Source organism: Lasiodiplodia theobromae (genome assembly GCF_012971845.1).
Source record: "Lasiodiplodia theobromae strain AM2As chromosome Unknown scaffold_24, whole genome shotgun sequence".
Lineage (NCBI taxonomy): Eukaryota > Fungi > Ascomycota > Dothideomycetes > Botryosphaeriales > Botryosphaeriaceae > Lasiodiplodia > Lasiodiplodia theobromae.
This window is the reverse complement of record NW_023336449.1, coordinates 443704-470062: the sequence shown is the minus strand read 5'-3', so window position 1 is coordinate 470062 and position 26359 is coordinate 443704. Positions and strand designations below refer to the sequence as shown.

The following is a 26359-nucleotide window of genomic DNA, read 5'->3' as shown; positions in this document are numbered from 1 at the left end:
CTGCAGCACATCACCCTGCATCAGCACCCCACCACACCTCACCACCGCCCGCCACTATGACCGCCATGGCTGCCACCAAGCAGAAGATGCTGAAGAAGATCCGCGCTAAGAAGAACAGCTGGGTCATGCTCTCGCCCGCCGAGGGCTTCACCCTGCTCCCCGGCGAGCAGCGCCTGTATACCTCGCCGCCGCGCACCGCCCTGTCGCTGCAGTCGCTCAACAAGTACCCGGGCAAGGAGCCCTTCAACATCACAAGCAGTGCTGGCTGCGTCCATCTCACCAGTCGCCGCATCGTCTACCTGCCCGCCTCGCCTTCCGACACGCTGCAGTCCTTCGCCGCCCCCATCCTCAACCTCCACGACACCCACGTCAATGCGCCCTTCTTCGGCCCCAACGTCTGGACCGCCATCGTTCAGCCCGTGCCCGGCGGCAATATCCCCGCCCAGCACGCCGCCCTCGAGCTGAAGCTCACCTTCAAGGATGGCGGCGCATACGACTTCAGCCAAAGCTACGAGCGCATCAAGGAGCGCACCCAGCAGGCCATCGAGATCGCCCGCGAGACGGGCAACTACCACGGCTCCATCGACGGCTCGGACAACGGCAGCCTTCGCACCGGCGGCCCGCTCTCCGGCGTCGACCTGAACACGGTGCACCTCGAGCAGCTCCCGGCCTACGAGCCCCCGCCGCCCGCCGACGCCGAACCGGCCACTCCGGATACTTCGAGGGATAGCGGGCTAGGCATGAGCACTCCGGAAGGCGCACCGGCGCCGAAGCCGCAAGACAACTACGAGCCGCCCTCGGAGCCGCCGCCAGGTTACGAGGAGGTGCAGAGCCAGAGTGTCGCGGACGAGCTGGAAAGGAGACTAAGAGGGCCGCAGTCGTAAACTTGCGGGCCATATATTCCTCTTCTCCTTTTCTTCTTCTTCCTGTGCGCTCCTTAGCCACGATTTTTAGCATTTACCCTATTTACTACGAACACTTACGGACTTCCACAAGACGGGTGGATACATGGGCGGGCGTTTTCATATGGGCCTGCCTGGATGGCGGCGACAGCGCGGCGTTGACGACATGGATATCGGTTTGCAACGGGTTTTCAGGATGGCCGACTGGGCCATAGAGAGTTGGTGTATTCTTCCTGTACGGCTTCAAGCATTACCATCGCTGGGAGAGCGACATTTCTATTCCACACATACCTAAACCTATTCACACCAATGAAACCGAGAGGGAACCCCTACATAAGTAATCCGAGAGACGTGTCGGGCCGACGTGAGGACACGCCGACCGGAGTGCTTGCCGCTGCGGGCTGCCTCCATGTGACGCCATGAAGCCGTGTCGAGTGTGCCATTTCCCCAGATCGCTGGCATGTGAAAGGTCTGACTAATCGGTAATCTGAGCCACTAAGCCGCTTGCGGACAGCCTCGGCATGACATCGAGCATCAGCTGGGCCTTCTCGTCCGAAAGCCCACACGTCCCCAGAAGCTCCCGCAAGCCGTTTATAACCCTTTCCACCTTCCTCCACACCTTCTTACCCCGCAAATCCCGTCTCTCCAGCTTCTCGGCCCCGCTTCATTTCTCCTCTTTCTGTATTCTACGTCCAGACAAAATGGCAAACCAGGCCGGCACCAACGCTAAGGGTAAGCTTCGTGGTGCACCGAACGGGATACCTCTGCTGCAGCGAGTGCTGACACCTGTCTTCCCCTTGGCATAGCGCAGGAACGCCTCTCTCAGGTTTCGGACCACATCTCCTCCACTGGTTCATCGCTCCCGCGCGGGAAGGCGGCGCTACTGGAGAAGCATCCCGATGATGTAAGTGAACCACCATCCGCGGGGGGCTCCCTCCCATGTGACGCCATTGTTTAAACCAACTGGTCTAACATCCCATTCCTCCAACAAAACAGATCGTCATCACCTGCGCCCTCCGCACCCCGATCACCAAAGGCGGCAAGGGTGGCTTCAAGGACACGCAGGCGTCTGACCTGCTGGTCGGCGCCTTCAAGGCTCTGCTCGACCGCTCCAAGATCGACCCCAAGCTCATCGAGGACGTCGCCGTCGGCACCGTGCTCGCACCCGGCGGCGGCGCCACCGAGTTCCGCGCCGCTGCCATCGCCGCCGGCTTCCCGCTCTCCGCTGGTGTCAAGGGCTTGAACCGCCAGTGCAGCTCCGGCCTGCAGGCATGCGTGGACATTGCGAATGCAATCAAGACGGGCATGATCGACGTTGGTGTGGGTGCGGGTGTCGAGAGTATGAGTACGCAGTATGGGTAAGTGGAATCATCCACAATCGTGGCCACGGAGGGACAGGGGCTTCACAAGCCTTTTGCCTTCCTTGGGCGTCGGACTTTGTAACTGACATGGGAAACAACGCACAGCCCTCAAGCCGTCAGCGAATTCTCTGAGCTCCTCGACTCCGTCCCTGAGGCCAAGAACTGCAAGGTGGCCATGGGCGTCCTTTCGGAGGCGATGGCCAAGGACAAGGGCGTGCAACGGGCCAAGCAAGACGCCTTCGCCGCGAAGTCGTTCCAGAAGGCCGAGGCAGCGCAGAAGGCGGGCCTGTTCGACGAGGAGATTGTGCCGCTGCACAACATCCTGTGGCAGGACCCTAAGACGGACGAGGAGAAGCGCATCACGGTGGCCAAAGACGACGGCATCCGGCCGGGCATGACGGCCGAGAGCCTGGGCAAGATCCGCCCGGCCTTCGCAAAGGACGGCAGCATCCACGCCGGCAACGCCTCGCAGGTCAGCGACGGCGCCGCCGCGGTGCTGCTCATGAAGCGTAGCACGGCGCTCAAGCTCGGCCAGACCATCCTGGGCAAGTTTGTGCAGGCGTCCGTCGTCGGCGTGCCGCCACTGCTCATGGGCGTCGGTCCCGCCGCCGCCATCCCCGTCGTGCTAGAGAAGACGGGCCTGAACAAGCAGGAGGTCGACATCTACGAGATCAACGAGGCCTTCGCCAGCCAGTGTGTCTACTGCATCGAGGAGCTCGGCTTGGACGCCGAGAAGGTCAACCCCAAGGGCGGCGCCATTGCCTTCGGTCACCCGCTCGGCTGCACAGGCGCCAGGCAGGTTAGCACCCTGCTGTACGAGCTGAGGAGAAGGAAGCAGCAGATTGGTGTGACGAGCATGTGCGTGGGTACCGGTATGGGTATGGCGGCCGTTTGGGTTGCCGAGTAAAGATTTTTTAAAATCTAATTCTTCTTATGTATGTGTATTGAATGAAAGATATATACGTCTCTGTGACTACTGCTCATTTCTTCGGCTGTCTGGAAAATGAATGAATGCACACATTTGAAGTTTGACCATATTGAGTGGAGATAGCTAGAGCGACGAGGGAAGGCCATCAGTTCTTCTATATTTAATTTCAGACTCGAAGATTACGGCGTAGTCTCCAAGAATCGAACATGCGTGGGGTTCGAGATGCCGTGTTGTGGTGTTGAAATCATCTGAGTACTGCTGGATATGGGACGAAACCTCAGGCATCTTGTCTCTTTGAAGTGTTTTCTCTCTCATCATAAGGTGAACGTGAGAATAGCAAAAACGTTACTAGATCCATCAAAATGTCTGTATGTCTTGAGAGCGAAGCAAGCAGCAGTTTTGAAACATAATAAGGGCAAGGCCATTACCATTAGCATTCTCAAGCTGGAGCAAGGGGCTAATAAAAACTAACGAGGTGCTCGTCTATGATGGAAAAAAGAGCAGACGGTGCCCGCCAACCCGAAAAGAAAACGAGCCCCAGGAGCAATTTTCTTTCTTGAAAGAAGAAGAAGAGGAAGATGGCGAAAGATAGGAGTCGAATGCAGTTGACCTCAAATTGCCTCCGAAATGCAAATTCCAAAGAGGAGGGGGACTGTTTGAATGATAAGACCGGAGAGGATTTGGAAACGCCATTGCTATGCAACCCAAGATCTTATCCACCCTTTATGAGGCCAAAAAAAAAAAAAAAAAGGAAGGGAGCTTGTGCACCAGTACTCATCGCTCAATCTTTTGCTTTCCCTCTCTCCGCCATCAAGCGTCTCCAGACATTAAGCGTGCCCCAGCGCGTCCAGCCTGGGTCCCTGATAATCCAAGTATTCAATCCAACGGGATTTCGCATTCTTCCATGGTATCAAGTAGGAAAGGAAAAGAAAAAGGAAAAAGAAAAAAGAACAAACCCCAGGTCCAGGTCTATTTTGATGTTCTTCCCCAAAACTTTCATATTCTTCCTCCTTCGACGATTTCCCTCCCGATGACCTCAACCTCCCCAGTCTCGCTTGTCCGCCTCCGTTCCAGTACCCACCGGAACTCGGGCGGACGGCCGTCTGACCCGTCAGCATCTGCCTCGATGCGCTCCCTCACGTAAGCCACGCTATCCATACCTCCACTGCTAGTCCTGCTGTGTCTTCCACCGGCGGACTTGCGGTGCGGATGGTCTGCGAGGTTGGCCGCTGGGGATGGTAGAGTCGGAGACAGCGGGGAAAGAACAGCGATGGATGGGGACGAGTCGCGGTTGATGGCGGTATTAGTGTGAAACCCGAAAGGGAAGCCGGTGGGATGGTGAGGCTGATCGGATGACGACGGGCGAGGCTGAGTTACTGATGAAGAGTTAGACTGCAACTGTTGTGGAGAGGTTGGTGCGACTAGTGGAGCCGAGTGGATGTTTGGTACGGATGCAGACGTGGAGTGAGCCCCGCCGGCGGAGGTAGGGCTCATCGGGAGAGAGTTCGTGGAAGTGGTGGAGATGGCTGAGGTGGGTACGGAGACGGGGATATTGCCGGGTTGATCGGGCAGGAAATAATCGTAGTTGGTATTGATTTGATGAGGCACCTTCTTCTCAGCTGGCGGGATAGGGCTCGTCACGCTGCCCTTCTCCTGTTGTAGGCTGCTGCGCTTGCTATCATATCCACTGATATCTGAAGCAGAGTCTGCTCTGTTGACCTCTGAGAGCACACCCTCGTTATCGCTCGGCTCTTTTTCGTTTTCATCCTCTTCAGTAAGTCCAGAGCCCTCGTTCGGTGTTTCCTCAACCTCGGGAAGGTCAGTGTAGGTATCCAAAGCGCTCTTTGCTCTTGTTGCGACGGGACTACTTCGTCCAGGAAAGCTGCCTGGAAAGTAGCTTAGTGGGCTCGAGTTTCTTGGGCTGCTATTTGCACTTCCACCAGGACTTGCGGCACCAGCACCGCCGAACGCTCCCTTTCGCAATTTCATCAACTGTTCGAAGCTGTAGTCGTAGTCATAGTCGTCCTCGGAACCTGGCGGGAAGCCGTAGGGACTCATTCGTGCTAATTGCGCGATCCCGGGAGATGGAAGCGCGCCGGCGGAGGTATGTTGACCCGGAATCCCAGCGCTTGTGGGACCTGCAGATAATGGGCCCATGCCAATGAACGAATTACGGGTGCTGTACTCTGAGCGCTCCGTGATGGGGGTGAGATTGGGTTCCCTTACTGCATAGCGCCCGCTGACGCTACGCCCTATCATGTCTCTGGAGCCGAAGTAACCTCCGTAAACAGCTTCCGCGCTACCACTCGCAGAAGCGTAGAAGCCGAATTCTGAGCCATACTCGCCCTCGTAGTCGTTTGCCAGAGCCTCAGCGTTTGCGGCAGCAATGATCGGATCGTCCTCGAGAGCACTGTCATAGTCATCAAATCCATCACCGAAATCATCCTCATATGCGTTCGGATCGAAGCCCATGTCTCCAATATCGTTCATCATATTGGATGAGAACATTTCGGTAGCAGCACTCACACGGCTAGAGTCGGCAACCAAGCTTGGCGCAGTATCCTGTGAGTCGCGAACTGTATTTCTGGTCTGCTGCGCCTGCACCTCCTCATCATCCTCATCATCCTTGCTTGGGAGAGACAGATTGGTTGTAGCAACACTGTTTTTCCGCACAAACCGGCCGTCCGCCTCGGCTTTCTGAGTAGCGTGAACCAGGGCACTGAAGTAATCCGTGCTGGTGCTGAACTCCAAGGGATCGCTGGCAGTCTGGAACGGCACCCCATTTCCACGCATGGATGGGTGTGGTGCCAGCCCAGTCTTGGAGGTATGCTCATCTTCGGGATCCAGATCATCGGACTCTGGTCCGGCATTCTCCAGAGGCGGGGATTTCATGACCGGTGCGGGACGTTCGTAAAGCGGATGATTCGGATCATCGAAAACGGATTCATCGAATTTCTCACCATCATCCGGTGCATCTGGCTCCCCAATCATACCGTCGTCGAAATACAAATCGTCGTCGTCTCCGAGGATGTCATTCCCAATCGGCTGCTTTGGCGCTGGTTGCTGTGCCAAAGTTGAGCTAGCAGGAGGGCTGAGATGTGCTCGGCTGAGTTCGTCGGCAACTTGTTCAGGCTCGATGAGCCCGAGTCCAGCGGCTCCCTGGCTCTCCTGGTAATTGCCATTTACAGGAGGAGCACCTAGCGGGCTTGGTGCGGGTGCGATCTTCTGGTGATCGTCGGCGGTTGCCGAACCAATGACGTTGCCAAAAGCATCTCTTGGTGTAGCAAGCGACTCTCCACCCGCGCTGATTGGACTGAGAGTACTGTTGAACGGCACTTTCCCATTGAAAGAGTTGAAGTCGTATGATGCCAAACCAGGTGCTGTGCCTACGCTACCGTAGCCTCCATATCCGTAATCGTCATCATAATCTTCACCTATTACTGGAACTTCCTCTTCAAATCCGGGGAACAAATCATCATCTATGTTGTCGTAGTCAAACATATCCTCTTCGTCGTCGCCATAGTCGTTGCCGGCACTGCTGTTCCGCTCCCGTGCCGCAACCTTCTGCCGGTGCTTCTCCTCGAGTAATTTCTCTTGTGCCGCAGAATCTACTCCTGCAATCTGAAAGCTGAAGCGGGAGGCCCTGCTCGTCATGTGTGTCGGAAGCCCTGCTGGTTGGAAGCTAGAATCGGCTCCGGATGTCGCTCTTGACCGGGTTTTTGGCGACGTCTTCGCGGCGCTTGATAGTTTCGACTCAACCGAGACCGGAGAAGTTGGACTTGCCTCCGGGACCGTTGCCAATCCTCCCGGGGCATCGTCGCGAATCGGCACTTGGTCGAGGGGTGGCGGTATTGACTTCCGCGCAATGTGGGGCGCGTTGGCAGCCGTCCGAGCGAAGGGAGGTGCGGGCGGTTCTGGCTCCAAGGTAGGAACCGCATTTCGTGCAAGAAAGTCATGGTTCGCAAGGGTTTCTGCACGAATCGCCGATTTTCTCCTCTCGTCGTCTTCCTCGGTGCAATCGTCGAAATTCTCCTTGAACACAGGAGTGTGCGAGCGGTCACGTCTCGATGGGCTTTCGTCGTCTGCTCGCCGAGAGTGCAGACCAGCGGCAATAATATCTCTGGCGCCGGACGAAACCTTGGCGGCGGGATCGTAAGACACTGCTCTCCGAGGCTTGGGGGCACTGAAGTCGTGCACAATGTGACCTCGAATACTCGGATCAAAGTCGTCGCCCATGGTCATGGCCGGGACCACATTGCTGCGGTGGGAGACAAGACTCTCTTCCGAAAGATGTTGTAACGCCTGGGCAGACCTCCGTCTGAGGAGTAACGACATGGGATTCAGCAAGTTCAGCCCTCTCTTGCCGCTCTTCCCATGCTGCGTCGATGTAGAAGGCTTTCCGGAGCTGGACATCTTCTCCGACAGCCCGGAGGAGGATAGCGAGGATTGGCTCATCATGTACGGGCTTTGGAAAGAATACGAGGGCGTATCGCCGTGCGAGAAGGACGGCACCTGGTCTATCAACGGGCCATTTTGACCAGCGCTTGACTGCGCTCTCTGGCCTCTCGACCTGAATCCTGTTGGAGCGCTCACCCTCCTGCTTGTGTCGCGCCAGTTGTCTGCCGGGTTCGGAGAGGGTCTGGACGGGTCAGATGGCGGTGACGGGACGTTTTGACCGCCGCTGGTGCCAGCTTGCTGCGCAGAACCACCGACGGGCTGCTTCTGGTGTTGGGGAGGTGCTGACCGCCGCTCTTTTCGTTTCTGTGGCGCGGCAGGCGGCTCGCTCCGGCTAGCGATTCGCGGGATGGGCGGGAGGACGGGCGGAAAAGGGCTAACAGGAGGCGAATTGGAAGCGGAGCTGCTCTGTTCTGCGAAGTGGAAGCGGTGGGGGTTCGGCAGCTGGGGGTTGCTGGTGGGCGAGAAGACGTCCTGGAAGTGCTGCGGATTGGTGGGCGAGATCTGCGATGACGCGGACAGCGGCGGCTCAGGTGAGTTTGGCTGCGAGTTCGCGCGGCGATGGTGGGGGCCAGCGGGCGGAGGTGCTGAACGCCGCTCTTTTCGGTAGAAGGAGAAGACGTTCGAGGGTGCCATGCCTCTTGAGCTGCGCAGCCTGCACTCGGGGAGCAGAAACAGATGGCAGCCAACACACGTCTTCGCGCGGGCGGCCTGAAACGCGGGCCTGATGCAGGGCGCCGCGCAGTTGTCTCGGCGGGTCTCGCACTCGTGTGCTCAGCGCGGCTTGGGCGTGGGCTGGAGCGCAAAGCCAGACGCAATCATGGTGCGTGGGTGGTGTTGCTTGCGGGACCGGCCACGCCTGCTGGCAAACTGTTGCAACGGCGAGTTAACGACTTGTGCGTCCGAGCGGAGCCTTATCACTCGCTGGGCGTGGGCTGCGGCGTCATTGATGTCGGGTCCGTGGGTAACGAGATCGCCGCCGTATGGTGGACGACGTCGACTGGCCCTGCCTGCCTGCCTGCCTGCGCGCCCGCCCGAATCGTGCATGCGCCGCGCACGCTTCCCGACTGCAGCCCGAGTCGCATTCCTGCATCGCTGCAATTTCACATGCGGCCGTCTTCACATGTGCCAGACTTGCCCTGCGTCCGGGACATGAAACGGCGCGCACAAGCGTAGCGCCACCCGCCGGTGCGTGCCTGAGACACCCAGCTCCATATTTCTAGTGTACATGTACAGCTATCCCAAACAAACGCCAGACACCATGCTGAATATCTATGCCTTCCCTCATTTCTCCTTCTTGCTCAGCTCCATATTTCTAGCATCCGTGAACCCGCTGAACCCGCTGACCTCGCTGCCAGGCGTCGTCGCCCCGCTGCCGCTGCCCAGCTCCCAGTCGTTGTTGGGGTTGCTGCTTCTCCGCCGCTGTCCTCGCTCGCGCATCGCTCCGCGGATCTTCTTGCTCACCTCCTCGAATCCGCCCTGGCTCTCGAGCGTGCTGAATCCCTGTAACGAGAACCCCCCGCTGCCCGCAAGGCCCCCGCTGGAGTTTGTTCTTGACCGCGGCTTGCTTGGCGTCGTCGGCCGCGTCGCGAACAACGCAATGTTGCCCAGATTCTTGAACGACTCGTTCCGTGGCAGATGTCCGTCCGCCGTCAAGCCTCCGCCCATGCTCGTGTCCGTGACGTGAATGTTAGTTTGGCTGGGCGACGAGGGCATCGACTCGAGAGAGTATTCGCTGTCGCGCCGCTTGAAGTGCTCGCGCTTCGGAGATTCGTCATGGAAAGGATCCGCGACGATCCTGGCATGGTCGAAATCGGGATACATCTCCGGCCCCAGTTCGTTGATCACGTCGTTGACCTCGTGTACCAGGGCCGCCCTCATCTCTCTCAGCTTGTGCAACGTGTTGCTGGACGAAGGGTTGAGCGAAAGTGCGAGTGGCCGCAGCGACTTGAAGATGTCCATTCCAACCTCGCCAAAGCGGAGAGCTGCGTACGTAATGGTTGGAAAGAGGATCCAGCCGCAGATGAAGACGGCCCAAATCGGCACCGATTCCGGCACGAGGCCTCGGATACGGTTGCGGTATGTCCAGGAGGCGAGGAGGATCGTGTAGAAGTTGTACAGGAGCGGGGCGAAAGCCATCGATACAAGCAGCTTCCAGGTCGCCACGACGTCTCTGGCCTGGATTTTGACCGTCGACGCTGCCAGTGCTTCCTTGGACTTCTTGATAGAAATACGCTTTCCGGCGATGAAAACCGGCGCGAACAGAATAAGTCCGGGCAGCACACCAATGGACAGCAAAAGTAGCTTGCTGAAACGGTATACCAGCATGAAAACAACCTTGTGGATCGAGAACTTCGCGTATTCCACCTGGTGATCGCGGATGTTCAGCATCATCAGCTTCTTGTTGTACGCGAGAACCGACTGCTTCAGGCTGACGATCCGAGGGTCGTCCTTGTATCGTTCGTAACCCTTCACAAGCCGACGGTTGAGCTCAATAACCATGGGAAGAGGCAGCTTCTTGCCCTTCGGGTTGTAAAGACGGCGAACAGCTTGGATCAACTGCAGAAGGAATTAGACGCCGCAATTTCCGAAAGAGTGAAAAGTGAGATACGTACCATCAGCGTATCGTAGTCCGGTGCAGTCACCGTGACGGCGACCAAAGCGTTGTAAACATTTTCCAAGAGTTTGCCCACAGCTTCTCTGCGCTCTCCCTTCTTGTATAGCTCGATGAGCTCCTGGGAGACTTCGACTGGCGTACCGAACTCGATGACGGCCCTGGAACGGAACTTGTGGGCGTGGAAATAGTTCATACCGACGGGTACAATTTTCAGACCGCTGCTCGGATTGGCAGCAAGAGCTCCGAGAGCCATAATCGCCACGCCAGCTGTGCAATTGAGTTAGTGATTGCTCGCCCGAACAGGCGGAGATTGACTCTACCTTTGAGGGGCAAGAGCTCGGTGCGGTCATGGCTACCACCTTCAGGGAAGATACCAACACAGCCGCCCTGGTTGAGCTTCTCGAAAACAGCATCATAAACTTTGCTCTGGTCCACTTTGGGCGCAACCTTGAAGTTGATTCCCTCAAATCCCTCTGCTGGGCCGATCTTTCTATCGCCGTTCATGATCTTGCCATCATCGCTGACATCCTCACGGCCCGTCAACTGGCGCAAAGCCACTCCACCCTTGAACGGCCTTTTGACACGCAGCTCCTCTGGCCCATGTATCTCCAAAATCTCCGAGCTTGCCGCAGTATTGTTCACCGAAGGGAGCACGACAAGACCTCCGACCTGGAAATCTTTGCTCTCGAAGTTCGTCCCCACGCCGCGGACGAGGGTGGGGTCGTTGACGGGGTCGGGAAGATAGACCCTGCCCTGGGCGGGTTTCGTGCTGTCCAGGGCTCTCCCCACGGGCAGAGCACCAACGTTGCGAGCGAACCATCCGATGAACTTTCTCCGCATGGACTTCTCGGCGATAAGAAAGCAGATGCGGCGTTGGGCCTCCATGCGCACGACGCGCATGAGGATGAGGGGATCAACAAACTTGGGTCCTCGTCAGCTCGTCCAGAGCTCCTACTACGAAGCTGCTTGCTTGCTTACCTGGTTTGCATGAGGAGCAGCCACGAAGATGACGGGACCGCTGCGGGGGATCTTCCAAGAGCTCCGCGGGTGGACTTCCCTGAAGAACAGGTCGACGAGAATGGAGAAGGTCCAGAGTAACAGGTCGTATATAAAGTTGTTCATCGGTGCCAGTGTCTGGCCAACCGACCTCCGGCTCTTGGCCGAGCTGTTCTGCGGCATGATGCCGACTGTAGTCCGTAGCAATGGCAAGCTTCTCACTGATTCAGCGGCGCAGGGGAAAGCTACCTGTTATAGGAGGACCCGGCGGCGCGCTTAGCGGCGGACGCGGGAACGAGGCCTGTTAGCGGGAGCCGAGCGCAAGGTGCTGTGGCGAGATATTGTGTGATTCCAGGATCGGAGAGCGGCCTAGGGTCGCCAGGGCAGGCGAAGAGAGGAATGGCACGGCGAGCAGCGCCGGATGAGGAGGGGTTTGCGGCACGGCGCGAGGCGGTATCGAGAGTTGGGCTTAAATATGGTAGGATCACGGTACCCCACCAGAGAGCATGTGCTGTGTTTTTTCTGTCTATCGCGGCGCCACGGCGGGATGCGACGCACGCACGCGCTCGCCCGGAGAGGCCCCTGCACGCCGAGGTGTGGGAGCTGGAGAAACGCAGTGGGCCGGGCGCAGGCTTGCGGAGAGGCGACCAGCATCGCAGACTGGAAGAGAAGTGTTGGCGAGGCGCGCAGCGCGTCTCAACAAGAATGCGACGACGCCGACTTCATTGGCGGGCAGGGGTGCGGGTTGCGCCCACGAGCGCCTTCCCCGGATGCTTCGCTTCCAGCTGCTTCCGTGCGACCATGCACATCATCGTCACAGCCGGGAGAACTCTCGGTCGGACCCATCCACCCGCCCGGCGTGCAGAACTGACGTGACAGACCCCGGTTCCCGCTTGTGTCTACTGACGCACGCTATCGTTTGCGATGCTATGCTATCTGATTATCCCATTGACGAGTCCCAATGCAGTGCGTCAAACGCTAAGGAAACCGATGCTCAGAGAAGGTCGCTCTTCCTCGTCACCGGGAGCGAAGGCCTTTCCACCACTGTTCCCTATACCCGCAAACGCCACGCGCCTTGCATTAGCCGCACGCTCGCCACGAGCGAGACCACGGCCCTGTGCCCTGGTACCATCCTTTCCTATATCGTGCTCGTACAAGTCGCTGTTACAGTCTACCTGCAGCTTCCCCTCACCTCTCGTTCATGCCGTTGGCTCCGGGAATGCCCGAGCCCGGAGCCGGCGAACTGCCTGGCTGCTCGCCGCTCCCTGGTAATGCCGGCGGCATGAAGCTCTCTGGAAGCTTGATTGGCAACTGGAACTCGCCCTTGAGTTTGTCTCCAATCTTCTCACCCCTCACCGCCTTCTCCATCTCCTCCTTCGTCAAACTCTCGAACTCGACCAGCGCTCCGGCAAGACGGTCGAGCTCCTCGCGCTTCTCTGTCAAGAGCTTCTTGGCACGCTCTCTCGACGCGTCCAGAATCTTGCGCACTTCATCCTCAATCTTGTTCTTCGTTTCCGAAGACAGCCGAGAGAAGTTGCTGTAGAGGTCAATGTTGCCCAGCTCATCGCTCATGCCCATCTGGGTGACCATCGAGTAGGCGATGGCAGTGGCCTTTTGGATGTCGCTGGAAGCGCCAGAAGTGACGTAGTCGGGCCCGTAGATGAGTTCCTCTGCAACTTTGCCGCCCATGCACACATCAATATGAGCAAGATACTCCAGCTTTGTCTGGCTGACCCTGTCCATCTCAGGCAACTGGAAGGTGATGCCGAGAGCGTGGCCACGAGGCATGATGGTGGCCTTGTAGAGGGGATCCGCGTGCTTTGTGAACATGGCAACGAGCGCGTGACCGCCCTCGTGGTAAGCCGTCGCAATCTTATCCTTCTGTTGAATCACCGCCGAGCGCCGCTCGGCGCCGAGAAGAACCTTGTCTTTTGCCCATTCGAAATCAATCATGGAAACACGCTTTTGCTTGTTCTTGGATGCATGTACTGCAGCCTGATTCACAATGTTCTCAAGTTCGGCGCCGCTGAATCCGGGAGTACCACGAGCAATGACATCGGCATCGACATCCGTGCCAATCTGAACATTCCTCATGTGGTGCTTGAGGATGGCAGAACGGCCACGAACATCAGGAAGAGGGACAACGACATTGCGATCAAACCGCCCAGGGCGAGTAAGGGCCTTGTCGAGAAGTTCCGGGAAGTTTGTGGCAGCAATGAAGATCACGCCAGAGTTCTGCTCAAAACCGTCCAGTTCCGTGAGCAGTTGGTTGAGGGTTTGTTTGACGTACGCGTGGTCACGGTCGTTGCGTTTACCACCAATGGCATCGAGTTCGTCGACGAAGACAATGGCAGGCGCTTTGGATTTGGCCGCGTCGAAGAGCTCTCGGACACGCTTGGCACCGACACCGACGTACACCTCGTCGAATTCCGAGCCTGACATGTAGAAAAACGGGACGCCAGCCTCTCCGGCAACTGCGCGAGCCAACAGAGTTTTACCGGTACCAGGGGGGCCAACAAGGAGAACACCCTTGGGGAGCTTACCACCAAGGGCGTTGAACTTATCGGGGGCCTTGAGGAAATCGACGAGCTCCTGGAGTTCTTCCTTAGCCTCTTCGCAGCCATGGACATCACTAAATCGGGTAGTCTGGAGTTCCGGCTTCGCTTCCATGTCCTGCTTGGCACCACGCCTTTGCAGCATGCCGCTAGCTTCGATAACCATGGTTACGCAAACCATGGAAAGGTAGGTCAGAAGACCAAACCACAAGAAGAACTTGACCCATTTGAAGATAGTGCTGCCGGTGGATTCTTCGACGACGACGTATAACGGACTAGCCCTCTCGCCAGAACCGGTACGGGCAGTCGCGACGTTGCCGCCACGGACGCGTGCACCGACTGCTTGACCAATAGCCGAAATTTGGTCCATTCCAAGACCAGAGGCTTGCCCGGCAGTGCCATTATTGCCTTGAAGGCTAGCTGCCTTATCCGACTGACCAAGTCTCTCTAAAGCCCGAGTGTACAGCGCGTCGCATGCCGCGTTTGTAGCAAATCTGCCTGATTCATAGCGTTCAACGACGATTTGGGGAAGGTTAGCGCGAAGAAGCGCAGCATAGAAGGCATTCTGAGCGCTAGCACTCCCAGGATTGTTGTTTGCCGTTTGTTCCATGTGAGCCAAAAGATTCCGTGAAGTGTTGCCACCGAAGATACTGCGCTGCTGGGTCAAACCAACATTTCCGGGTCTCGGGATGGGGTTGAGTTTGAAGGGAGCGAGCCGGGTAAGAGTGGAGTATTGCCGAGAAGTGTTCGAGACCGAAGGGAAAGTGCGAGACAGAGGACTGAAGCGTCGGAGGGTATGAGCCGGCACTGTGGGGCTGTTAGCAAGCTGCCAGGGGTATTGCGCGCGCAGCGAATGCCATCCAAACCACTTGCCTTGAGCAAACATGCCAGCTACTGTTTGCGGGGCACCGAGCGCTTCGGGCGACGGGCGAAAGCGGAGAGCAGAGAGCGGGACGGAGGCCAAGCACTCAGGCACGACAGCCTGTCTTCCATCAGCAACCGAAGGTTCCGAAAGCGTTCCGTGACATACGTTTGACTTGGATCCATCGAGCAGTGGCCGGCGGTCTCGTGCGGGTTCCGAAGGCGACGCGCGACGTCCTAAGAGTCGCCAGGGAGTCTGCGCAGCAGCAGACATTGACGGCCAGGCCTCGGTAGCAGCAGAGGCGACACTCTTTATGACGTGTTAGGTCAGGATTTCTCATGAATAGGGCTGGGGCGGAGATCTTGAGCGCACCTGCAGGCTGACCGGAGCGTGGAAAGCCATGGTTGTTGAGAGGATGCGGCCGATGCCGCGGGAAAATAAGGAAAGACAGTGGCTAGAAAGAAGCGTGGGAGTACGGTGGAAGCGGAATTGATGGAATTAGAGAGTAGTGAGAGGGTGGCCACTCGCACAGGGCGGGTGTGATGTGGTGACGAAGGAGACTGGAAGAGTTGCCGTCGCGGCTCCGATAGCACCACCGGAGACCCGTGCCACCGGCCTTGGCGCTCCGCCTGGCTCCTTCCGAAAAATAAGCGTGCCCTCACCGGGCGCCCGGGCCTGCGCCTGTCTAACCCCGACCACAGCCCTTCCCCTCCGCGTTGCTGACCCCATATTATTCCACCGTCCATGGTTCGTTGATGCCCCTGGTTGCTTGACGTCTTGTGATTGCTTATCACTCACGTGATCCGCCCCACCGTCTCTGCTTTCATCAGTCGATGCCGCCGTTGCACTCCCGTCTGATCTACAACGCCAGCGTCACCTTGTAAGATCAGCTCGCCGCTTTAATTTCTTCTCTTCTCCCGTTCCAAAGCCAATCAATGCTGCTTTACCGGGCCGTGATCTGTGCACCTCAGCAAAGCATCCGTACCCTCCAAAATCCGGACGGACATATGCCGCAGCGACATCCGATTTGACGTGCGCTGAACCGAGATGGAAATATGATTACGACAAGTTAGCACGTTGGAGGAGGTCCACTCTACACTAGAAGCCTTTCAGCTCGCGCTTCCGTTCAAATGTGTGTTGAGAGGGCTGATTCAACCAGATGTCCCAATTTTTCCTCGCGTATGATTACATACATGCGGAATTGCATAAGCCTGCAAAAGGAGAAAAAGAAAACCTTGAACATTGCGGATATCTTGTCTGTTCTGAGATACGATACAAGAACTCGAGTTGTAACGACCGTGCAATCTTTCCCCAACACCCCTGCTTGATCTCACTACAACATTTATGAGTTCCACCATTCATTACACTAATGACCTTGACTATCCCCACAAATGCAGTCAACAGACAGCTTCACCCTATGCGCTAGTCGACAGGGCAGCGCCGTTGCTTGGAGCCGAACTCTTCGCGTTGGGCCATATCCCAACATCATCTAGGCTGAACCATCGGCAGGTGCAGCTGTACCCGTCGTAAGCTCCGCCTCCCGCTTGTTTAGGCTCATGACATCCCTCTTCAGGACGTCAACGATGCTCTCCGAGGAGGAGGCCGGCACTGACCGAGCGCAGTTGATGGCAGCAGCGGCAATGTGATCCCTGCTAGGGTCACGTTCGAAAAGCTTCAGAGATCGGGTGCACATCGAATTCGGAGTCGGGGCCCGCGCCTTGTTCTCGTTCGTGTTCGCGGTGGAGTTGCCGTTGTTTGCAGCGGCAACATTGGCACCACGAGGTGCTGCCCTGCCAAAGTTGTTGTTGCTGGCTGCGTTAAGGCTGGCGTTCTGGCCGGCGGCGTTTGCGTTGACCTGTGGGAAACCATTGGCGGCGTTGTTGTTGTTGTTGGCGTTTGCGGCGTTGGCATTGCCGGCACCAGCGCCTTGAGAACGTTCCTTCAGACCAATGTCGCCCCTCACATCTCCCACGAGGTCGCCGACACCACCAAGGAGCCCACCATTTTGGGGCGAAGGAGAGCGCTCCTTCAGTCCGATGTCGCTTGTCACGTCTCCGACGAGGTTTCCAACACCGCCGAGAAGTCCACCGTTGTTGCCACCCTGGGGGGAAGGAGCGCGTTCTTTCAGTCCGATGTCGCTTGTCACATCCCCTACGAGGTTGCCAACGTTACCGAGAATGCCTCCGTCTTGCGGCGAAGGAGAACGCTGCTTCAGTCCGAGGTCTCCCGTCACATCTCCCACAAGGCTACCAACGTTACCGAGGAGGCCTCCGTCTTGTGGCGAAGGAGAGCGGTCCTTGAGTCCGAGGCCAGACAGAAGGCCACCACCATTACCACCACCGCCGCCGCCAGTCAGTCCTCCCAGAAGACCACTGAGGAGGCCACCACTGTCGCCTCCAGCCGCATCGCCACCAGCGGCTGCGGCATCACCACCAGCTGCGGCATCATCGCCGCCACCACCAGTGAGCTTACCGAGCAAGCCACTTAGAAGGCCTCCGCCGTTGCCGCTGTCAGCACCAGCCTGGCTGTCGGTACCTGCTCCTGCATCAGCAGCAGCCGGAGTCTCTGCAGCGGCAGCGGCAGCGGGAGTGGCGGCGGCTGCTGCGGCATCTGCTGCTGGGGTTGCGGCTGCGGCGTTGGCAGCGGCAGCGGCAGCGGCAGGGTCAGCAGCGGCAGGGGTGGCTGCGGAGTCGGTAGCGGAGTCGGCGGCAGAGTCGGCGGCAGCGGCATCAGCTCCAGCGGCGTTAGCTCCGGCGGCGCCGCCTGGGTAGCGGACATGGAGGGCTTGTCGGTTTGCCTCGAGGCCTTCTTCGGGAGTAATATTCTGGAAATCGTTGGCACTGCTGTCGGTGGCATCTTGGGGAGATCTAGCCACGGAAGCAGCCCGAGGGAAACCCTGGAACGCGTTCGAGGTTGTATTTTGACGACGTACGAGAGAGTCTCTTGCGACGAGGGACGGAACGGCCTTGTTCGCAGTATCCTGAATTGGATATTAGAGACCAGGTTAAAGCTCCTACAGCGGGGTGAACGTACCACGAAGCGCCTCTCGACGGCGTTGCCATGCGGAAGGGCGTTTCCAGGAGCCGTAAGAAGGCTCAGAGCGAGCAAATTAGGCGTAATGAGGAACTTCATGGTTTCTAAGAAAGAGAGAAAAGTAGGATCTGACCCGCAGTGAGTGAATATCGGGATACGTCTCCCTAAAAAAATAAAATGGTAAGTAAAGTCGGGCGAGGTGGGGCAAAGAACAGCCACTGAGACAGAACAAGGTCAACTTGATTGCTGCTGGAGAGGAAACTGCTGGAGAGACAGCATTCTTAAGTCTAGTTCTCCCCACCGTGGCTATGTCATTCTCGAGCCGTTCCAAAACGGTAGGAACACCGGCTAGGCCTGCAGTAATCACGATAGGCCTTGCGGCTGCCGACGTGACGATGATTAGCGCAACAGCGGCTGACGATCCAATCAATCGCGGTAAGGAGCACACTTCGTTAACGTGATGCCGTGCACTACGGGTCGAGGGCTTGTGGGCTTCGAACGGCCAACAGCTGCCAAGAGAGCAAGTCTCCAGTTTTCTGACCCCGGGGGCGCACCAGAAATCCGAAGGTGTGCCCATATATGGCAAAAGATATGATGCATAAAGTATCATTCGGGTCTCGATAATCCGTGCAGATCGCAGCGGAAGCCAAGCTTTGGCTTCCAGGATCCCAATCTGCAGATCGGCGGGCAGCCTACCAATGTCTCAGAGTTCGGTCCTACCCATGATACCCAGCGCTGAACGATGTATATCCTTATGCAACTAGCGATTTTTTGTTTTGTTATCCAGCGTCGGCCCGGAGAGGCAGGTTGAAATCGAGCCGGTGGGAAATTCGCAGAGGGCTTCTCCAAGTGCAAATCCGAATACTTTGTTTTCAAGGCCACCGATATTGTTAATTTGGCCAACTGCAACCCGCAGTCATACAAATCCAGGCTACCAGGCAGACAGCCTTGGCGCGCGGATCCAAGAGGTTGCAAATAAGCTTATGGGGTCTCCGCTAAGATGCAACGCAACCCCTGTATCAGACCCCTGTCCATCCACAACCCCAGCTGTCTCAGTACCGTCTGCGCTCAGTCTCACAACACCAAGCTCCTCCGACCACTCAGGTCATGGTAACAGCCACTCGATAGCGCGCTCCTATTCCTGCCAAATTTCCTCGCGCGCTGAAACCATTCGAGCGACCACGCATCCAGGGTCAAACTACTCGGGCAGCAAACTATGGTTGATCGGCGTTCCAACGATGAGCCACGATCGAAAGACGCAGCGTTGACAAGCGAGGTGTCGACCCAGGCGTGTCCAGCAACGAGGAAGTGATATGTATATCTGCATAAGCGTGTCCGCCCCGGAAACACCTGCCAAGGGCGCCTCCTCTGTCTTGGCTCAAACCTACGCAAACTTGCGCATCCTCTTTCAACACGTCTACATTTCCTGTCTTTCGTCTCTAAACCACGCAATTCCAAGACATTGCCAATATCTCAAGCATCAGCACGACATCCCAGACTTGCCCATCATGGACAGGCGGCACAATACCACCAATGACGCATCAACGGCAAAGTACTCTCACATTATCAGCTCGGACGACCAGGGGCAGTTCCGCCATTCCAACGAGAAGGGAGGCCTTACCATGGTTCATGCCCGGCTGTCGGAAGAGACCGACTCCACGCTACTGGACCAGGTTGACCTGAGCGAAGACGACGACGATCTGCGCGAAAGCGGCGGTCCTCACGGCAATGGCAGCAGACGGCGGCGTGTGAGGCTCGGCCCGGTGTGGCTGTGGGCCTTGCACACCGGTTTGTTCCTTATGTCGCTGATGTTCTTCGTCTTGGGTGCGACCATGGGGCCGTCGACTAGGACGTTTGTGCAACAGTTCTCCGCATATTGTGAGTCTAGCCCATCTAGCCAATATCCTCTCTGGATCAGAACTTTGTACAAGGGCTTCGTATTCCCGTTTCGAGAGCATCCCGTATATCTCAACCCCCGTCGTTGAGGAATGCTCATTGTTCGCTCTTGGAAATGAATGAAATCGCATGCTAACCGTCCAACTCTCTCCAGCTCCTGCGCTGAGCGCAATTGAATACGAGACGGTGACATTCAACAATAGCAAAGGCGCCAAAACCGCCTACGTGGGCGCAGGGCCAGAGGCCGACAAGGCCTGGGAGCATGTAACTATGCACAGTAAGATGCCCTTTTAGACTCCCACGAACACTACCACACAAGATCAATGATCATACCCCCTGTTTTCTGTCACACTACACTCCCTGGTCGCTGCCTAGCGAGTGAGAGGGAAACATAGCTAACGAAGTGAAATCAGTGGGTGACCAGATGGTCGATGAAACCGACATGGCGGAACTTGGCAAGCCTCACGACCGGCTGCGCGTGACGGACGCGGCAACAGGTGCGAGCGGCTGGCGCATGGAGCTGGCCGTCGTGCACCAGCTGCATTGCTTGAACTTGATCCGCAAGGTCGTGCACAGGGACCACTACGAGTCGCTGGACCACGGCGACCTCGCCGTATCAGAAGAGAAGTTGGCCGGTCATCTGGGTAAGTGAACCAACTCTTCCGCCTTGCCCCCAAAAGAAAAATACAACAAGAGGCGAGAAAAATTGCAGTTTTGCTGACTTGTGATTCGGGGAAAACAAAAGACCACTGCATAGAGGCCCTCCGCATGAAGATCATGTGCGAAGCCGATGTCGGCGTGATATTGTACCAGGAGCAGCCGGGCGATGATGGAAAGTTCGAGCCGGATTATGAAACACAACACGTGTGCAGGAACTGGGACAAGGTCCGTGAATGGGCCGTCTCGAACAAGGTTGCAGATAAGGCAACATTCTAGCCTACTAGTTGTTAACGAAGTTGATGAAGATATTCACTTGCTCAATGTGTGATATGCATTTAATTTGAGGAGACACGACAAGCTATTGCAATTTCAGGCATTGGATTTAGATAAAGGAGCCGAGAAGGCTCAGTCTGCCAGCAAAAAAGATTGCAGCCATTCAAGTATAAGCAGCATTCAAGGCTCATATTGCTCCCATGATAGAGAAATGATTTGACCAGCGAATAAGGGGGATCCAGTGGCTTGTATGACGCTCAGAGCCGTCGCTTTAGCTCACATCTATCGGAGTCGTGTCAGTCTTATCGCAAGCAACTAGGGATATGGTCTTTATTCCCCTCTGCAGTCGCTTCCTTTGAGTAGAGGGCATTCCCCTCTTGAGAGTAATTCGAAGAGATAGATGATAGACGGAATGCCCAACTCCCATTGAAGGGAATGTTTAGGCTAGCCTTCTGATGAAAAGAATGATGTCGATTGTCTTCATCTTCAACCTCAGGATGGATGCTGCGCACCCTCGCCCTCAGCTTGGGCCTCCGAATTGCCCGGCCTCATCTCCTTTAACAGCTCATTGACGCTCTTCCGTGGGGTATCTTTCTTTTTCTTGTCATGGATCTTGACATCTGGCGCATGCAGACTCTTCTCCGCATCCTCATCTTTCTCCAGCTTCATGACTGCCCATCGATGTTCGAGACTTGCCTTCCAGGATGCGTGGCTACGCTGCTGCTGGACCACGCGACCGAACTTGTCAGTGGCGCTGAACTTCTGTTCTAGCATGCGGACCAGATCAGGGCTTCCGGGCTCGAGAAACTGCAAGCGGGCGATTTTGTGATAGCCGATGAAGCGAAAACCACCGCTTCGGTTTCCGACCTGCTCGAAGACGGCGATCGGTTCCATCTGGTAGTCAGCCAGGTCCGGGGTGTGAGTAGAGCCGGAAGGTTGGTGAGCCGACGATGGTGCCTCAGGCTGGAGTGGCTTCTTGCTAGAGTGGTCATCCGTCTTACCATTGAGCTCTCCGTTCCCGGCAGGCTGCTCGCTGCTGACGGATGCATTGACGAACCTCTCGCTTCCGGGTAGGTAATGCAAGTTTGTCTTGACGTAGATGAGGTGATCGGCTTCCCAACGCGGATTGGCTTCCTTGAAGAGCATGATATACTTCAGCCGGTCGGGCTCAGAGGTGGACGAGTTGAGCGTGCTGTGAACGGTCGAGCGCATGCCTTCGCCTGCTTCGAGTTCCACCGGCGGCCAATAATGATCGTGCACGTCCTCAGCGCGTGGCAGCCGCTCCGAATGGAATCCGTTTCCGGCGGTAGAGGCAGGCTTGTCGCCGGAGCCGCTGTCGGCGACCTGCTGCTTCTTGCGAAGAGCGGGTGGGACGTATGCCATGTCTGTCCGCCGTCAGGTCGATCCAGCGAGAGTCGGTTGAGGACGAAGCTTAGCACCAGCAATTTCTGGGACGCGTGGGGGAAGAGCAAACGCCGGTCCGAGGAAAGTCCGCACGAGGGCACAGTTGATGCCCTAGGCACTCAAACGGTGATTCAAGATTCGATGCACGCAAATGACACCAGGGAAAATCAAGAGTATTAGGTTATCTATACGGCTTTAGAGATGAAACGCTTCATGGTACGGAAATATCCCAATAAGTATTGAAAACCTATGCTTTCCAAATCTCAAAACCCCGTGTCCCCGTCCAATGCCCGTCCAACCGCGCGCCTTGCAAAGATCCCAGACTTTTGATAAGCCATGTTACTTATTGCCTGTTGCTACTTATGACACCTTATCCAGCCCCCATCTCGCTCTCTGATATGGGAGAGAGCTGTATGAAATTACAAATCTGTAGATATGTTTGAGAAATGTGCCAAGATGCACGATCAGCGGAGAAGAAGAAAGAAGAGGTAAGAGAGGACTCAAAGAAAAGGAGGAGTAGGGCGACGAATAAGAAAAGACAAGAGAAGGCTCGGGCCCGACAGTCAACTGCCATCCCGGATTTGATACAACTTCCGCTCCATCCAATCATACATACTATCCATGGGACTCGGCCACAAAAGGCATTTGCACTCGTACGTGTGTTGACGACCTCCTGGCAGCTGTCGTGATCTAGGAGACGTCTTGCCTCCATCGGTCGATAGCTGCTCTGCGGCCTGAATCCATACTGGGGTCCATCTGCATCTGATTGCCGACGCCCATGCCCATACCCATGCCCATACCCATACCCATCCCTGCCGCCGGCATGCCCATCTGCATGCCACCCATAGGCTGCATACCGTATGGCTGTCCCATCATCATTTGGCCGGCAGGAAAGCCAGTCATGCCTGCACCTCCCATGCCCATGGCGCCCGTGTTCATACCCATACCCATGTTCATGCCCATTCCCATGTTCATATTCATATTCATGTTCATAGGCATGTTCAGGGGCATGGGTGACTGCATAGGCATGCCCATACCCATCATCATGGGCTGCTGCTGCATCGGCATGCCCATGCCCACCATGCCAGCTTGCGGGTTGATGAAGCCGCTCTGGTTCATGGCCGGCATGCTCATGCCAAGGTTTGCAGTACTCGTGTTCATGTTGTTAGCGCCAAGGGTCATCATGCTGGCACGCTTGTCGAGTTGTCGGGCGCCGCTCGTTCTGCGGGCAGCGGCCAGCCCGGTGCCGTAATCTTTACCGAGAAGACCGCGCTCTCCGCTTGAACCATCAAGGACCATGCTCTTCGTACGGGCATCAGCTGGAGGACCTACGTCCAGAAGTGGCTTTTCCAGTCCATAGCTCGTGCTCCGTTTGTTGCCCTCGCGGATGTGAGCCTGACGAGTGGCAGTCTTCTGCTCACTCTTCTGTAGTAGACTGCCCTGCGGAAGGCTGGAAAGCAGTGCATCGTTGCTAATCTTTTCAGCCTGGTTGCCAGTGGGGTGAGCCGAAAGGATGTCTGCCAAGCTAAGAGAAGCTTTAAGCGGCGGGCGCAAGGGGTTTCCTGGGGATAGGCCCGAGGGCGTCGTATTCCCACGAGCCAAGGCTTCAGCTTGTAGACGGGCGCGACGTTGCCCGAGGGTCTCTTCCTCTTCGTTTACAACCCCTGGCGTCTTTGGGGTTGCGTCCTTCTTGGTCCCGCCTTTCTCGTCCCCATCTTTAAGGCCGTCGAACTGACTCATCATCTCACTCGCGAAATCTCCGCTAATAGGGCGCGTGCCCACGTCACCGAGTGCTGAGTTCAAAGCTTCCTTACGCTTGAGGCGCTCCCGTCTTGCTGCCAGAGGTTCCTCCTCATCATCCGACTCCTGTTCTGCCTGCGGGGGTTCTGGTGTTGGGTTGTTGCTATTGCGTTGGTCTTGAGAGTGTGCGCTGAGCATCGTCATACCCTGGCCAGGGCTGACGTCACGAGTGTAGGGTGTATCAGGGTGAAGTCCACGCAGACGGTTCCTCCGCCTACTGAGAGGTTCGCTGTCCTCCAACTCCTTCTTCTCAAGCAGGCCAAGAGGTCGGTCCCAGTCGTCGCCACGACCACCAACTCCTTGGCCAGCCTTGTTGGCAAGGCCGTTTTGGCCAGGAAAGAGCATGCCGAGCGGCACGTCGTCATCCTCTTCATCCGGATTGGGGGCTTCCCAGGCAAGGTTTACACGCTGGTTCTGGCGCTTCCTCTTCTCAATCTCCGCAACAGCGTCCAATTGAAGAAGAGTGCTGTGCATGCCATTCGGGAATGCAGTTGCCGCGGTACGGTTTCGCTCACGCTGCTGAGCCTTGCGCATCTGCAATTCCGCAAGGAGGGTCGTAGGTTGGCCGATGAACTGCTCATCATCATCGAGTTGTCCCTCGTCATCGTATTCATCACTTCCGTCGCGGGATAGGGTCTCCATGCCGTTGTATGCGTTGCCGTCATGGTCGCCTGATTGAAGTGCAGTGGACTCATTGATGTTGGATCCCTGGCTGGAGGTAGAGCCTCGTCTCTTTTGTTGCCCCGCGGCTTCGCTCTGCTCCAGAGCATTCGACAGACTCATCTGACTGTTCCGCTTTTGCAGCTTGTTCATCTTTCCGCTGCTGCTTTTCTTCTTGAGTTGCTTCGACACCTCGTCCGTGCTAGAGCGGCGCCCCAACAAGAATCCAAACGACGATTTCCTCTTTTCTTTCTTGGTTTCCTTCTCGGTCTTCTCATCGTCACCCAGCATGGTCGCTGAGCTCTTTCGCTTATCCATGTCAAGTAATGATGAAGAGCTTTTCCGCTTTTCTAGCATGCTCTTCCGCTTGGTCTCCCTACCATAGACGGCCTTCCCAACCGGACCAGCTACAGGATGGTCAGTGAAAGCACCAACAGGAGCGTTGGTTGATGCGTCCAGGATGTCGTCAAGCGTTGCCCGGGCAGATTCACCCTTAATCTCGACGTCGTGCGGCACGTTTGGCTGGTCAAAGTACACGCTGGCGCGGAGCTGAGGCGGCAGCTTATCCATGTTGACACTCTGCCGGGGGTCTACACTCTTGCGATTGTCGGGCTTGGTAGTGCCACCAAGCCACAGCGCGGAATTCCTGGCTTCGGCAACCATACCCCCCAGCACTTGACTTCGGCGCTTGTTGCGCAAATCGTTGGAGGGCAGCTGGGAGAGGCGTTTTGGCAAATTCAGCATCTTCGGGACCGGTGCGGGATAGTATACCATGCCATCGTCAGGCGGGGGAACTCCGGGGTGGTGGCCGTGTGGAAGGGAGTGCAGCATTGCGTGCTCACTGCCCTCGGATATCTCGCGCAGGCCCATCAGGGTAGGAGCGCAGTGTACGCCATCAAAGTCCCGAAAGGCGGTTTGGGCCTGCTGGTACGTGTCGGCGGTAGCGGGCCGGTCAGGGAGCTCATCGGGGTCCAGCATTCCATAGGCAACGCGTCCGTAGGCTCCGGCAGCGGGAGCTGATTCCTGGCTGGGCACGGTGGCCAGCTCATTCTCAATGTCCTGCACAATCCTATCGTATTCGAGGCTGAACTGCGAGGCGTTGCGGGCGTGCGGCTCGGCTGCGGGCGGCGGGTCGTTGTGGACGGTGGCGGTCTCGGCTTCGTCGACGTTCTCGGGGAACTCGTCGAGGAGCGAGCCCTTGGTCTGGGACATCTTGGAGACGGAGTGCTGGCGCTGCACGCCGGAGCGGTGCGACCACGAGCCAGAGCGGATGGAGCCCTTGGGCGAGGTCACGTAGGCGTTGGGCGAATAGCCACCCCAGCGGGCCTGCGAGTTGACATCGACGATTGAGTTGGCAAAGGAGCTTATCGACGTGTTGCGCGACCTGCCTGCGGGCACGGGTTTAGCGTTATCAGCGTGTGAAGCCAGCGACGAGCGGCGGCTCTGCTCCTTCTCCTCCAGCTGCAGTTTGCGGATCTCCTCGCCGATGTCCGAGCCGCTGGAGCTCATGCGCTCGGCGTGCTTCTCGAGGCGCTCAACATGAGTCGCGAAGCCGTCGGTGGGGGAATGCAGATCGGGAGTGGGTTGGGACAGCGGGAGCGAGCCCTCAGCGGAGACGGTGCGGACCATTGGCTTGGTGGCCATGGCGTTTCAATGAGAAACACGCCTTCGCGGCGGCGGGCGGGGTGCAGCTTGCGGCGGCGTTTTAGGGACACAGCAGGACGGGGAGAGGGCGCGGCAGCGAGGGACGGGGGGAGGCTATATCGCGGAGTCGTGAGACAGCAGCAAGGAGCCACCAAAAGGGCGAGCGACGCTTGGGCGGGCGACGCTTGCGCGCGGCGGGTACACGCGATAGGAGCCCCCCCAAAAATAAAGGATCGACGGATTAGACGGCGCGGCCCCGTTTGGCTGCAGCTTCGCCCGCCCCCCTGCCGGCGACGCGCCAAGCCGTGCTTTT

At 57.1% G+C, this 26359-nt stretch overlaps 9 protein-coding genes across 9 annotated transcripts; 3 read left to right on the top strand and 6 right to left on the bottom strand.

Annotated features, from left to right (window-relative positions):
- Positions 1 to 56: 56 nt before the first annotated feature.
- Positions 57 to 884, top strand: LTHEOB_7898 (WW domain containing protein; the record flags this gene model as incomplete). The annotated part of the gene is made up of 1 exon (XM_035517314.1): positions 57 to 884. One exon carries the CDS (start codon positions 57 to 59, stop codon positions 882 to 884), a length of 828 nt encoding a protein of 275 aa, XP_035370917.1.
- Positions 885 to 1603: 719 nt separating this feature from the next.
- On the top strand, positions 1604 to 3170 carry LTHEOB_7897 (3-ketoacyl-coa thiolase; the record flags this gene model as incomplete). The annotated part of the gene is made up of 4 exons (XM_035517313.1): positions 1604 to 1634; positions 1709 to 1806; positions 1899 to 2260; positions 2369 to 3170. 4 exons carry the CDS (start codon positions 1604 to 1606, stop codon positions 3168 to 3170), a joined length of 1293 nt encoding a protein of 430 aa, XP_035370916.1.
- Positions 3171 to 4187: 1017 nt separating this feature from the next.
- On the bottom strand, positions 4188 to 8282 carry LTHEOB_7896 (uncharacterized protein; the record flags this gene model as incomplete). Its single annotated transcript, XM_035517312.1, has 2 exons — positions 4188 to 5224; positions 5366 to 8282. The coding sequence occupies 2 exons, from the start codon at positions 8280 to 8282 to the stop codon at positions 4188 to 4190; spliced, it is 3954 nt and encodes a 1317-aa protein (XP_035370915.1).
- Positions 8283 to 8930: 648 nt separating this feature from the next.
- On the bottom strand, positions 8931 to 11442 carry LTHEOB_7895 (Glycerol-3-phosphate o-acyltransferase; the record flags this gene model as incomplete). Its single annotated transcript, XM_035517311.1, has 4 exons — positions 8931 to 10205; positions 10262 to 10530; positions 10584 to 11184; positions 11242 to 11442. 4 exons carry the CDS (start codon positions 11440 to 11442, stop codon positions 8931 to 8933), a joined length of 2346 nt encoding a protein of 781 aa, XP_035370914.1.
- Positions 11443 to 12447: 1005 nt separating this feature from the next.
- Positions 12448 to 15078, bottom strand: LTHEOB_7894 (Peptidase M41; the record flags this gene model as incomplete). The annotated part of the gene is made up of 5 exons (XM_035517310.1): positions 12448 to 13733; positions 13803 to 14156; positions 14253 to 14796; positions 14845 to 14985; positions 15049 to 15078. 5 exons carry the CDS (start codon positions 15076 to 15078, stop codon positions 12448 to 12450), a joined length of 2355 nt encoding a protein of 784 aa, XP_035370913.1.
- Positions 15079 to 16165: 1087 nt separating this feature from the next.
- LTHEOB_7893 (uncharacterized protein) lies at positions 16166 to 17808 on the bottom strand (the record flags this gene model as incomplete). The annotated part of the gene is made up of 2 exons (XM_035517309.1): positions 16166 to 17656; positions 17710 to 17808. 2 exons carry the CDS (start codon positions 17806 to 17808, stop codon positions 16166 to 16168), a joined length of 1590 nt encoding a protein of 529 aa, XP_035370912.1.
- Positions 17809 to 19217: 1409 nt separating this feature from the next.
- Positions 19218 to 20541, top strand: LTHEOB_7892 (uncharacterized protein; the record flags this gene model as incomplete). The annotated part of the gene is made up of 4 exons (XM_035517308.1): positions 19218 to 19587; positions 19760 to 19882; positions 20019 to 20249; positions 20363 to 20541. 4 exons carry the CDS (start codon positions 19218 to 19220, stop codon positions 20539 to 20541), a joined length of 903 nt encoding a protein of 300 aa, XP_035370911.1.
- A 489-nt stretch (positions 20542 to 21030) lies between these two features.
- LTHEOB_7891 (30s ribosomal protein s16) lies at positions 21031 to 21921 on the bottom strand (the record flags this gene model as incomplete). Its single annotated transcript, XM_035517307.1, has 1 exon — positions 21031 to 21921. The coding sequence occupies one exon, from the start codon at positions 21919 to 21921 to the stop codon at positions 21031 to 21033; it is 891 nt and encodes a 296-aa protein (XP_035370910.1).
- A 711-nt stretch (positions 21922 to 22632) lies between these two features.
- On the bottom strand, positions 22633 to 26031 carry LTHEOB_7890 (uncharacterized protein; the record flags this gene model as incomplete). The annotated part of the gene is made up of 1 exon (XM_035517306.1): positions 22633 to 26031. The coding sequence occupies one exon, from the start codon at positions 26029 to 26031 to the stop codon at positions 22633 to 22635; it is 3399 nt and encodes a 1132-aa protein (XP_035370909.1).
- Positions 26032 to 26359: the final 328 nt, after the last annotated feature.